Genomic DNA, 11,859 nt, shown 5'->3' with positions numbered 1-11,859 from the left:
CTACCGTCTGAGCCACAGCTTCCCCATATGTGAGCCCTATATATTTATACACATCACAGCGAGGACATTTCTGCTCACCTATTTAACCAAAAACTAAATTCTTAAAAGAGATTAATGGAGAATGTCCTATTTAAAATGTTCCAGATGACCCGTTTGTCCATCAACCATTTGTCAAATGCTGCAATGAAACCCTACATAGTGTTAAAAAACAACAACAACAAAACAGCGGAGTATAGTGCCTAGTATTTTATTTTCCTGAAGACAATTTTCATATAATAATACATTCCATAACAATCCAAATGAAAGTCGACCCCAAGAGAATTCACCTATGTAAACCTATGATCTTGATTTAAATATGACTTGTTGTTCTGAACATTTCTCTCTCAAAACCAGAAACAAAAAAAAAAAATCTTGATATTAAAAAGAATTACCTAATTTACTGTAATATGACATGAACTTTTGTTTGCGCGAGTCTCTCGCCTCTTCATCAAATTACACTTTCCTTCTTGTCTCGAGCTTTGGAAGAGAGCGGCTCAGTTGAGACCCCGATCACGGGATTAACCAGAAAGCAACTTCCACTTAATTCCCAAAATGTCCCACACGTCAGGTACGCAAAACATCATCAATGAATACAAAAACAACCAGCAAAATATTCTAGTCGCCACTGTCTCTAGATAAAACAGGAAGTTTAGCAGGTGATGAGAAAATAAACCAGGTTATATTCATGTAATGCTTTAGTAATTGTTAGTTGGCTATTGAAAGGACATGATAGCATGGTTATTTTATATTACACCACTTCCCAACACCGTTGCCGACCTAACACTGAGACAACTACGTAGCATGAAGTGCAGACAATTACTGAACATGCGCTTGCTGAACTGTAGATCAGTTATTGAAGCAGTCACTGCAGCTGTCGTTACTATTTCTCTCCCCGCCGCTGTCCCATCCATCTACAGCCTGTTTCAACCCTTTAAATACTGTTTCTGTTTGAGGTAAAGTAACTGCCTTAGCAGTTCAGCCAGACTTTTTGTTCCACCGTGCCACAGAAGGAAACCATTGCATAATAAAACTTGGGACTGCTCTGACAAAGAGACGTCTCCCCGGGACCGTACGCAAAATAATATCGCGCGACAGCACGGAGCCATCCATAACTGCTGCCACGGTCCGTCATCTGTAATCGCATTTTCCCGAAGAAAATGTACAGTGTGCTAGTGGTGCTGCACCATCCAACAGACACCGGATATGGTGCATGATCAAGCGAACTGCTAGAACACAGCGATCATCCCTTAACGTGGCCGATGATGCGAATGGGGATTTGTGACTGGAATTAGTCGTGCGGTCGTCGGGACCGGCGGAGTGAAGCGCCCGGCAGTTCTGTCAAAAAAGGCCCCGGAGCCTGAAATAAACATGCGCATTAGCACGTCTCCACGCATCCTCTCGCCTCTTGTGTTCTGCTGCCTCGTTGAGCGAAACCCAAGAGTAAACAACTGAAGTCTTAACTTTCCATCCCTGAAGTTTCTCAGCTCGCGGAGCCACTTTGACGAGCGTGTCAGGTTTTGTTTCCTGTGTGGCGGCAGGTTAGCGGTGGAGGAGATGGAAAAGCGTTAACAGTCTCGGCGGATCCCTTTGACTCTTATCAACTGAATCACCAAATATCAGCAGTGCCATAAAAGAACATGTGGTCTGTGGATTTTTTTTTTTCCCCATAATGATGGGATGGGCACTAATTAAAATTTAAAAAAAAAAAAAAAAAAAAAAAAGACCATTACATGACCATTCCTCTTCCAATTTGTACACACTTAACACTATATATATACCATAGAAATATATAAATATTATAAAATGTCTCTTGTTTTACTATGAGCAAGCATTGGCATGCCGTTTGACTTCAATGAGCTCCTTGTGTGCTCTAGTCATAAAATCAGTACATTGCAGGATAGAGACGAGGTTTTAGCAACTTCGTCCATGTGTAAAAAAAGCTGAGCGGGAAGTGATTATGGACTATTTATGCGGTCTATCGTGTTGAAATGAGCACTGCTCAAATTGGCAGTGTGGCGAGGAGGTGAAAATAAACCATCTATGGGACTGAATGTGAGGTTGGAACTGTGTAACAGTCAGATCTGGAGCTAACTGACGCCAGTCTGGTAAAGTGTACTTCCCTTTTCACAATTAGTCGGTCCAGAACACGCTCCCTCCGCAGTCAGCTCGTCGGGGGAGTTTTCTCATCTGTCCTGGAGGGGAAACCATTCTGCTGCAGGACGGTCGGTTTGATGCGTGTGCGCAGGCTGAAGCGGCCATCACGACGGCGGGGCGTTCTGGGTCTGGTATATGGAGGCCTTGTCCTTCAGAAGGTCCAGACAGAGATGACAGCTCCAGCTCCCTGAGTGACCAAAGAACAGAGAAAAAGGTGCCAAGGGATGCCTTTAGCTCTTCTTACATTGAGTTGAGCTCCATTTGAACATGAATGTCGATGAGCCAAATGTAAGCAGTGGAGCCCTCCAACATCCCAAGGCTGGACGTTGAGCCTCAATAACTCTTAGGCACCAAATTAAATGTGTACATAACACTGAGCATCAAATCTATTCTTCTGGAAGAATCCAGAGCAGCCGCACGATTGAATTATTTCATCTCCATTCATCCTAACAAAGGACTTTACTTGGACTTATGTGTCTGGACCGGGTGAGCATGGCCAGGATGTTTTCACATACAGTGCATTCGGAAGGTATTCGCAGCGCTTCACTTTTCCCACATTTTGTTATGTTACAGCCTTATTCCAAAATAAAATGGATTAAATTCATTTTTTTCCCCCTCAAAGTTCTACACACAATATCCCATGACGACAAAGTGAAAAAAAGTTTAACATTTTTGCAAATCTATTTAAAAAAAATAAAGAAAATATAACACGTACATAAGTATTCACAGCCTTTGCTCAATACTTTGTTGAAGCACCTTTGGCAGCAATTACAGCCTCAAGTCTTTTTGAGTATGATGCTACAAGCTTGTCACACCTATTATTGGGCAGTTTCTCCCATTCTTCTTTGCAGGACCTCTCAAGCTCCATCAGGTTGGATGGGGAGCGTCGGTGCACAGCCATTTTCAGATCTCTCCAGAGATGTTCAATGAGGTTCAAGTCTGGGCTCTGGCTGGGCCTCTCAAAGACATTCACAGAGTTGTCCTGAAGACACTCCTTTGTTATCTTGGCTGTGTGCTTCGGGTCGTTGTCCTGTTGGAAGATGAACCTTCGCCCCAGTCTGAGGTCCAGAGCGCTCTGGAGAAGGTTTTCATCAAGGATGTCTCTGTACATCGCTGCATTCATCTTTCCCTCCATCCTGACTAGTCTCCCAGTTCCTGCCGCTGAAAAACATCCCCACAGCATGATGCTGCCACCACCATGCTTCACCGTAGAGATGGTATTGGCCAGGTGATGAGCGGTGCCTGGTTTCCTCCAGATATGACGACTCTAGGAAGAGTCCTGGTGGTTCCAAACTTCTTCCATTTACGGATGATGGAGGCCACTGTGCTCATTAGGACCTTCAATGCTGCAGACATTTTTCTGTACCCTTCCCCAGATCTGTGCCTCCATACAATCCTGTCTCGGAGGTCTACAGACAATTCTTTGGACTTCATGGCTTGGTTTGTGCTCTGACATGCACTGTCAACTGTGGGACCTTATATAGACGGTGTGTGTCTTTCCAAATCATGTCCAATCAACTGAATTGACCACAGGTGGACTCCAATCAAGTTGTAGAAACATCTCAAGGATGATCAGTGGAAACAGGATGCACCTGATCTCAATTTTGAGTGTAATGACAAAGGCTGTGAATACTTAGGTACATGTGATTTTTTTTTTTTTTTTTTTTTTTTTAATAGATTTGCAAAAATTTCAAAAAAACTTTTTTCACGTCATTATGGAGTATTGTGTGTAGAATTTTGAGGAAAAAAATGAATTTAATTCATTTTAGAATAAGGCTGTAATATAACAAAATGTGGAAAAAGTGAAGCGCTGTGAATACTTCCGCATTTGCGTCTAGATGCCATTAAACACGAGAGATGTGTGTCTTATGTTTCATGAAAATAGGACTTCATGGAAAACCTTGTTCATATTTCTAAATTACGTGCCGAAGTACCGAAAACCCTTCCGAGAGGAAACATCTCACTTCTCTAACGCTGCTGAGAACATAAATTCAGGACTGACACTTCAGTGCGTTTTTAGCATAACAAGTACACAAATGTCAGCGTTGCCTGACTCGAGGCTTTCAGACTCCGTGGGTTTTAATAAGTGTTACATAAGCTTGGCTCGCTGGGTGCGACACCGAGCGTGTACAGGCATTCTGTCAGTTTTGCTCAGCCATGAAAAAGACGCACACACGTGGCATATTTTAGGCTTTTCTTCAGCTCTACATCCCCGTCACCAAGATCATCTCTCCGGTACGCCTCTCTTAAATAGACCGTGGTGTGTGTTTCATATAGTGGACTCACCCTCCGGAGGTTCAGACATGGGGGGGTTGAGACAGTACATGTGATAGCCTCTATCGCAGTCGTCACAGAACAGCAGCTGATCCTGGGAGAAAAGGGACGAGAGAACCAGTCCAGTCGTCTGTCCAGACTTCACCGAGCGTTAAGCCTGTAATATCTGAACGCGGGCCAACTCACGTCATTCTCCGAGGTGCCGCATATGTTGCAACACTTGCACTCTATGCACTGCCAGCGGTACGTCTTCACAGCAGCCATCATTACAGGAGTGAACTGCAGGCAGGACGGGTGGCCTGTGTCAAGGAAAAGAGTTTCAAAACTTTATACTTGGGGCAAAAATATTCTACTTGTAACATTTGCATAAGGAGTATTTTTTTTTTTTTTTTCTTTCCTCCTGTCACTATCCTGTTTCATATATCCTCCTGGAGCGTACCTGAGCGCCCGCAGTCCGAGCAGGACACCAGCTCTTCTGACTGACCGGTCTTGTGATTGGTTTTGGAGTCTCCCAGGCAGAAGTCACAGTATTTATTAGGCAACGCAAGACCATCTGGACCTTTCTTGGGAGCTGAGAAGTGAGAATGAAAACGCCCAGAGAGTCTCAAGAGGTCAGTTACTCAAAAGTCCAGCAACGACTGTCCAGCCGCACGGCACATTGGTCTAATAATGACGTCTCGGTCTGTACTCGTCACTCACTTTTTGGCTCATTAGGCAGCGGCAGGACAGGCTCGCTGATTTCCATGTCCTCCTTCTCCTCACCCTCCTCCTCAGCCAGGTGGGAGTGGGCGTAGTGGTAGCTCAGGCCAGGACGGTTCTTGTAGCGTTTCCCGCAGACTGCCGCCAAAACCAGAAAAACACAACATGTAAGATATGAAAAAAGAAGAAGCATGAACAAGCCAAGTCCTTGTTGTACAAAGTCAGTGGTGAAAGTAAGGTGGGTGACTCAAAACTACTTTTACGAATGGCGCTATTATGGTATATTTTAATTCTGGTTAAAATATACTTTCAGTTCTGCTGAGAGTAAACATCCTTCCTTTAACCACATTATCATATTTAAAAGTGTCGATTTGTGACGATACAAGGTCTGTAATAAACAAAGCCCAACCGCATCCTATCTAAAATATAGTGTAATAATAAATTCTGCTCATGAGCGGAGACTGTTCAAACATTTTATCTTGTAGTTGGAGAACAGTTAACAGTCTCATTACCAATCCATTAGTATTTTCAGTGGCAGGCAACATCCCAAATTGTCCTTAATTATAAGAATTAAAAAAAAGAAATGATAAAGACCACGCAGGTGAACATATTAGATCTGTGCATCATCGTGATGGCTTCAATACAGTACGACGGCAGTTATGTGAAGTGACGATGTGTGCGACAGAATGGAAATCACCGGGTTCCTGTGGTCTGTGTGATGAAGAAGTTTGGGAGTGACGAACATGCTCTGGGACAACGTTTTGAGACGAGCGTCATCGCATCCTCTGTGCTCGAGCGCTGCGGTAGCGACACAGCAGCGCTACGCATCTGTAGTTAGTGAATGAGGTAACTGCAGGAGCGTGATCTTTGTAACACTGGTGACTAAAGTCCATTGAAATGAATATTTTTTTTTTTAAATATCACCAAATTGCTTTGAAAATGAATGTTTCTGATTTGAGTCTATTTATCAGCGGCGTAAAAGAAGCGTGTGAGATCGTGTAAACGGCAGATTTGCTGACTTTAAGGGGAACAGAGATGCCCCTGTGTGAAGCCGTTGTCACGGAGTGCGTGTGATGTTTGTCATAAGATAACGCTCGAAGCCAGAAGTTCTTCTTTCGCTTCCACACTTGCCCTAATTTTCATTTCCTCAAAAGGCTGTCATCTGAAGGAGCGATTATCGTTTGGAGAGAACATCTAAGCCAAGTCGTTACAGACACGGGCAGTCGCATGCCGAGTGATTGTGCACAGTGGCAGAAACATATTACCCAACAGGTCAAGCAGACATCAAACTGACTTAGAACCAAAGCAGAGGCACTTTAAAACATGGGAGGTGAAATGAGACTTTACAGGGTGTAGAGGTGGTGGAGAGAAAAAAAAAAAAAAAAAACTTGTTATGCAGTCAAATAGCACACATTAAGTAGAGAGACAAAAGAAAAAGCACCGAGAACAACTAACAGCAGCATCCAGCCTGTAGCTTATTTAAACCTGTGGGACCATCAAGGCCAGATTGAAAAGGAAAAAAACAATTGACTTTCATGGGCCACAGCTGATCGCCTGTACACTGAGATGGCTCAGATGTGTGTCTGATTACAGACTGCATTTCAAATGAGGTCAAAAACAACACAGAATCAACCTTTTCTAAATATCATTAAATTACATTTAAATAAATCATGAAGAAGAGAGCGTTTACCTCACAAACTGGACTACACAAAGAGCAAATCTACTTGATAACAGAGAATAAAAAAAACACAAGGCAAGGCAGACGGAGGGGGAAAACATAATGAAGAGAAATATACCTCTTTCAGAAGGTTTTGAAATATGCTTTTGTTTGATAGTGTCTGGAAGAGAGCAGAGAAGGGGAAGAGAGAGCAGACAGACACTCAGAGAAGTAGGTTTAGATCTACGGAGGAGCAGTCGGACGGCGGGTCCCGACTGAGAACTGCAGCTTCACAGAAGAAGGTAGAAAAACACATCAAGCGGTACAGATACGTATTCTGACGACAGGAAAGAGGTGGAAAAAACATCTCCCCTCCCTCCTGCTGGTCGAGAGATTTGAAAAGCAAGTTAAAGAAAAGTATGACATCATGATAGCAGACAAAAAAAAAAAGCCCAGCTGAGCCTAGACTAGCTTTGTAAATATCAGATTTAAGTGGAACAAAGACCAGAAAGAAGATGAACTATAGGAGAACAGAAGGAGAAAGGGGAGGGGCTCGTTTGATTACAGAAACAACAAACGTTGCAACTGTTAGCATCTGCAGTGACCCTCTACTCCGACCTGAGTCAACATGCTTCTACTCTTGTTCATCAGGACTCACTGTCACAGGCGTACGGCTTGTCTCTGTCCTCCAGCGCCGCTGTGTCCAGCTTCTTCCTGCTGCTGCTCACTCCTCGACCCTGTGGACATTATTAAGAGTCAACATACAAGCTGGGACGGAGGGACGGACGGACGGACGCACACAGTTACGATGGAGAGCTTGTGTTAACACGGCAGTTCTTTACCTTCCCTTTCCCTTTGCCTCTTCTTTTAGGCGTGTCTTCTTCGTAGTCCTCATCATCAAGGTCATCCAGGAAGTCATCCGGCTCGAGGATTCTCTACGTTGACAGGAAAGAGGACGGAGTTAAGAGTCCAAACCAAAGTCCAGACATCAGCAGCTTCACATCTTCCACCAAAAGCTCAGTGAAAACGAGAACCTTTCTGATCCGGGCCGCAGGGTTCAGCCCTCCAGTGTAGTCACTCTGGTTTGAATCCTCCTCGGACCCTCGGAGGTCTGCGGCCGACCGTTTTTCCACGGACTCCCCCTTCAGCAGAGCCTCCAGGCTGCTGCCATCCGACGACAACACGGCCTCCTTCTTCAGTCCTAAATCTGGCTCTGTGAATGAAACGCACATGAGTCAGGACAAAAACACAAAAAACAAAACGTTACACATTCAAGCAGAAAAAAAACAAAAACGGACAGTGGCGCTTCCCTCTTCTGTCAAGTATATTTGTATTAAATGAACTTTGATTAAATTCAAATAGAAAAACCTGTCATCAATAAATTATTACTCCAGGATAACACATCTGTCAGGTCTCATGTCATTGCGACAGAGTGTGAAATGTTGAAGCCTTAAAAGTCCGGAAAAGTCTTTGATATGTTTCTCTCAAGGCTGTCAGGGTGGAGGACGAGCTCCTCTCAGTGATGTGCTACCTGACTTGACCGGGGGGAAGATGAGCCGCGGGTCCTCCGGAGGATGAGATCTCCGTTTCTTCCTCCACCTCCTGGATGGGTAAGTGTAGAGCTGTCCCGGGGCCACGCCTGAGGAACGACACCACAAAGCCATCCATATAACACCGAGCCTTTAGAAGCCATCGATACGCGACAGATTTTTAAAACACTTTGCGAAAAGAATCCACATATTTTGCTACAGTTTCCTGAAAAAGGCCTTTCAAGCTTTGTTGTTACTTATTTAAATGTAAGAGAAGCCAGAAGATTAGATTAGATTATCCAACTGCTTGCTTTGCTGCGATTTAAATCACGCAGGCTGTATATCCGCTGTGTTTTTGTTTTGTTTTACCCTTTGTTCATTCTACACGGTGAACTCTGCTGTCAGCTGAACTCAAGAACAAACATGTTTCCTGTTTTTAGCTCCCTTGGAAAAAAAAAAAAAAAAAAAAAAAAATCCAGATTTCTATATATTCTGATGTGACTTAAACGCGGCGTCGCTACGACTTCCTCCTCATCGCTTCTCTCCAGCCCGACCGCTAAAACCTCTCAAAACTCGAAATAAAGTTGTCGTCGTCGAGTTCAAAGACGACACGTCAGTGCGAGCGTGCGCGTTACCCGGTCCCCTGTGTCTCTTCTCCATCCAGATGTAGCAGTTGCTCTGCGCCACACCGGTCTGGGAATCGAGGAACGGCATCCGAACGCTCCTCTCGGCGCAGAGCCTGGCGTTGTAGTTGTGACACTGCTCCATGGCGTCTCTGTAGTACTGCTCCCCCAGCCTGATCAAAAACAAAGACGTGGTTATGAAGGGCCGTTACGGTCTCAACGCAAATAAACAGCCGCCGGGTGTGACGACTCCAAAACCAGTCCCGAGTTTCGTTCCAGACTACGTGTGCCTCTCGGTCACTAGACGACGCCTTTGTACTTCAGGTGCAACGACACGAGAGCTTGGTAGTAAAAACACGTGCGCCGTGTTTTCATCATAAATATACTGGAGAAAAAAAAAATGTTGTGTACTCTCGTTCGTTTTTTTTTTAGGAAAGCTGAACGCCGAGTCGACTCAAAGCTCGAGACGTCAAACCTGCAAGTGGAATGAAAAAAAGGTGGAATGAAAACATCCAACGAATACAAGTTTTAAGGCTGTGCATCACAAATATTAGAGGAGCAGTTGAGTCTTAATGACTGAACGTACACATGGTGTTAAATCTTTAATAAAGGGTCTTAATATTAGATATATATAGATATAATAATACTACAGAGTGCTGTCTGGTTTGCCTGAGTGCTATCTGGTGACAACTATTATAAATCTATGAGTTACAATCAGAAAATGTGAAAAGAGGTCAAGTATAAATAGACCTCGTCTCAAAACCCTGGTTAATAATTCCTACATTACTTTCAGCGCTGTTTTCTATTTCGGTGTCAAGACAAGTTACGGACATTAAATAAACTTTGAATAAAACGTAATGAATTAGTACAACACCGGTTTAAAAGCCATTTAAACATCCGGCCAGTTTAACTTTTCTCTATTAACACGTCGCCATGGTTACCAGAGGCTTTAAGCAGCAGTCCTTGTAATCAAACATTAAACGTGGATAAATGTTTTAATCGCCGTCTGACGTGAAACCTCGTGGTCGGAGTCGCGCAACGAAGCGACGCAGCGGAAACAGAAGTGCGTCTGAGCCCAGCCGGGTTCAACTTCACACTTCCGACAAGAGTTTCTCGACGGTAGCTGCGGCGCCGAGGTGTGAAGATGAAACGAGATGTTGTTAAACCCGGTCTCTCCTCGTCTCCTTGTCTCCTCGTCTCCTTGTCTCCTCGTAGCGTGAGAGAGCCACCTAGCTTGCCCCCACTCAGCTGACGTTAGCATCACGTTAGCTCTTTTTTTTTTTTTTTTTTTCCTTTAAGCTACAGCAAGTCCGACACAATATCACTTACAGACACACGTACGGTCAAACGGACACGTGTCCTAACCCCCTACGGACCCGCGGTTCGTGTTTCAGAAGCGTCTGCTAACTTACACTTCCATTCCAGGATGTGAACACACTCGACGGTCCGACACCGTCCGCTGAACCTTTCCGCGAAAAAGTCAGCTGGAAGGTTGCTAAGCTACCCGGCGGACGGAAGTCGGCGGCCTTGTAAATCACACAGCCGTCGCGAAGTGGTCGCCCCCCTCCCTCCTCCCGCCCCCCACCGCGTGTGTCACCTGCGCAGGTGTAACGTACGTAGAAAAGTCCCAACACTTACAGTTTGACAACATTCTCAACAACAGCTGCCATCTTGCTTTTAACACACGGGGGGGAAGTGGCTGCCGGGTAATGTGTGCCCTCCGTCCGGACTTGTAGGCCGATACACCGGGAACGTGAACCCGGGCGCCCCCTGCTGGTGGCCACGCGCTATTGCTAGAATTTATTTGTGTTACAAAAAAAGCTGCACGACTTTGTCTATTATTATTCCAATCTGCAGCTCAGGCATGGGGTTTAATTTTTTTTTTTATCACGTTATTAAGTATAATACAATAGCAATAAATTCTGCCGTTATGAAGTTGTAATTGTTCAGTTGTTGTTCAAACTGACAGAGAGGTGCTGGCTCATGGAGGCATTCCTACTATTTTGTCAGCTCAATTATTTCAAATGGGAGGGAACAAATATTAGGAACACCTCTCGGTATACACCAGCACAGTTCAACAGCACCACAAATTACAATCTCCAAATGACCATTAAAATGAACCAATACTTCTCTCTACCAGAATGAATAACAACTATTTTAGTCCTCATTAAGGCAGGATTCATTGCTGTCGTTTTATAGTTAATGCTTCACCTGTCAGTGGTTTTAATGTTATGGCTGATCGGTGTATATGCCTGGATATATTTACAATTGTGGCGATGTTGCAGTTGTACCAGTTCCAGTTCTCCCCTATGAAAACACAGTTTCCAAGTGCTCCACAGTGGTTTCAAAGCCATCGGGAATACTGTGACAAATCCCAGAGGGACGCCGCATCAGTGACCACATCTGTGTGCCTGTCATTCAGGGTGCATATGAGAGCACGCTGCAGGCAGTGCAGTCCAGTCAGATAAGTCCGGGGCTGAGCATCTTTCCCAAAAAAAAAAAAAATTAAAAAAAAGTGGGACGAGGGAATGAACGGGCTGTTTTATGTGTACGAAGAGAGGAAGAAGAGAAGAAACTTCTTGTGCTCCATTACAACAGCTTGCTGCATTAATTTTTATTAAGTACATGTGTATCCCTGAGGATTACTGGTTGCCATGAATGTGGCTTGTGATATGAAGTCATTGTGTTTCTACTGTGGAATGGCCCATTTTTTTTTGTCATTATTGAACTTTAGTGCCATCTGCTTGATTTTAAGATGTATGGCATTTTGTAGGCTAAATGCCCTATCTATCCATAAAGTGAAAAATTATTTATGGATCACCAGTGGCTGGGATCCACTCCAAAATTGAATGTTTTTTTTCCATGGCCAAATATGACCCCCTTC

General features: G+C 44.2%; 1 protein-coding gene across 3 annotated transcripts; it reads right to left on the bottom strand.

Moving 5' to 3' along the window:
* Positions 1-231: 231 nt before the first annotated feature.
* Positions 232-10,656, bottom strand: dpf2 (double PHD fingers 2). Of its 3 annotated transcripts, none has more exons than XM_069146575.1 (12): positions 10,614-10,656; positions 8,988-9,148; positions 8,355-8,462; positions 7,858-8,036; positions 7,666-7,758; positions 7,482-7,560; positions 6,963-7,004; positions 5,167-5,304; positions 4,907-5,038; positions 4,654-4,766; positions 4,480-4,561; positions 232-2,380 (listed from the first exon to the last, which is right to left on the bottom strand). In XM_069146575.1, the coding sequence occupies exons 1-12, from the start codon at positions 10,643-10,645 to the stop codon at positions 2,298-2,300; spliced, it is 1,242 nt and encodes a 413-aa protein (XP_069002676.1). In that variant the 5' UTR covers positions 10,646-10,656; the 3' UTR covers positions 232-2,297. The 3 variants fall into 3 exon arrangements, with proteins under 3 accessions (XP_069002676.1, XP_069002677.1, XP_069002679.1); XM_069146576.1 differs by lacking the exon at positions 10,614-10,656 and adding an exon at positions 10,388-10,551; XM_069146578.1 differs by lacking the exon at positions 6,963-7,004.
* Positions 10,657-11,859: the final 1,203 nt, after the last annotated feature.

The sequence above is a fragment of the Embiotoca jacksoni genome, unplaced genomic scaffold (genome assembly GCF_022577435.1).
Source record: "Embiotoca jacksoni isolate LCO1_2020_lvr unplaced genomic scaffold, fEmbJac1.0.p SCAF_13, whole genome shotgun sequence".
Classification (NCBI taxonomy): domain Eukaryota; kingdom Metazoa; phylum Chordata; class Actinopteri; family Embiotocidae; genus Embiotoca; species Embiotoca jacksoni.
Note: the sequence above shows the minus strand (reverse complement) of the source record. Positions and strands in the feature narration are given on the sequence as shown.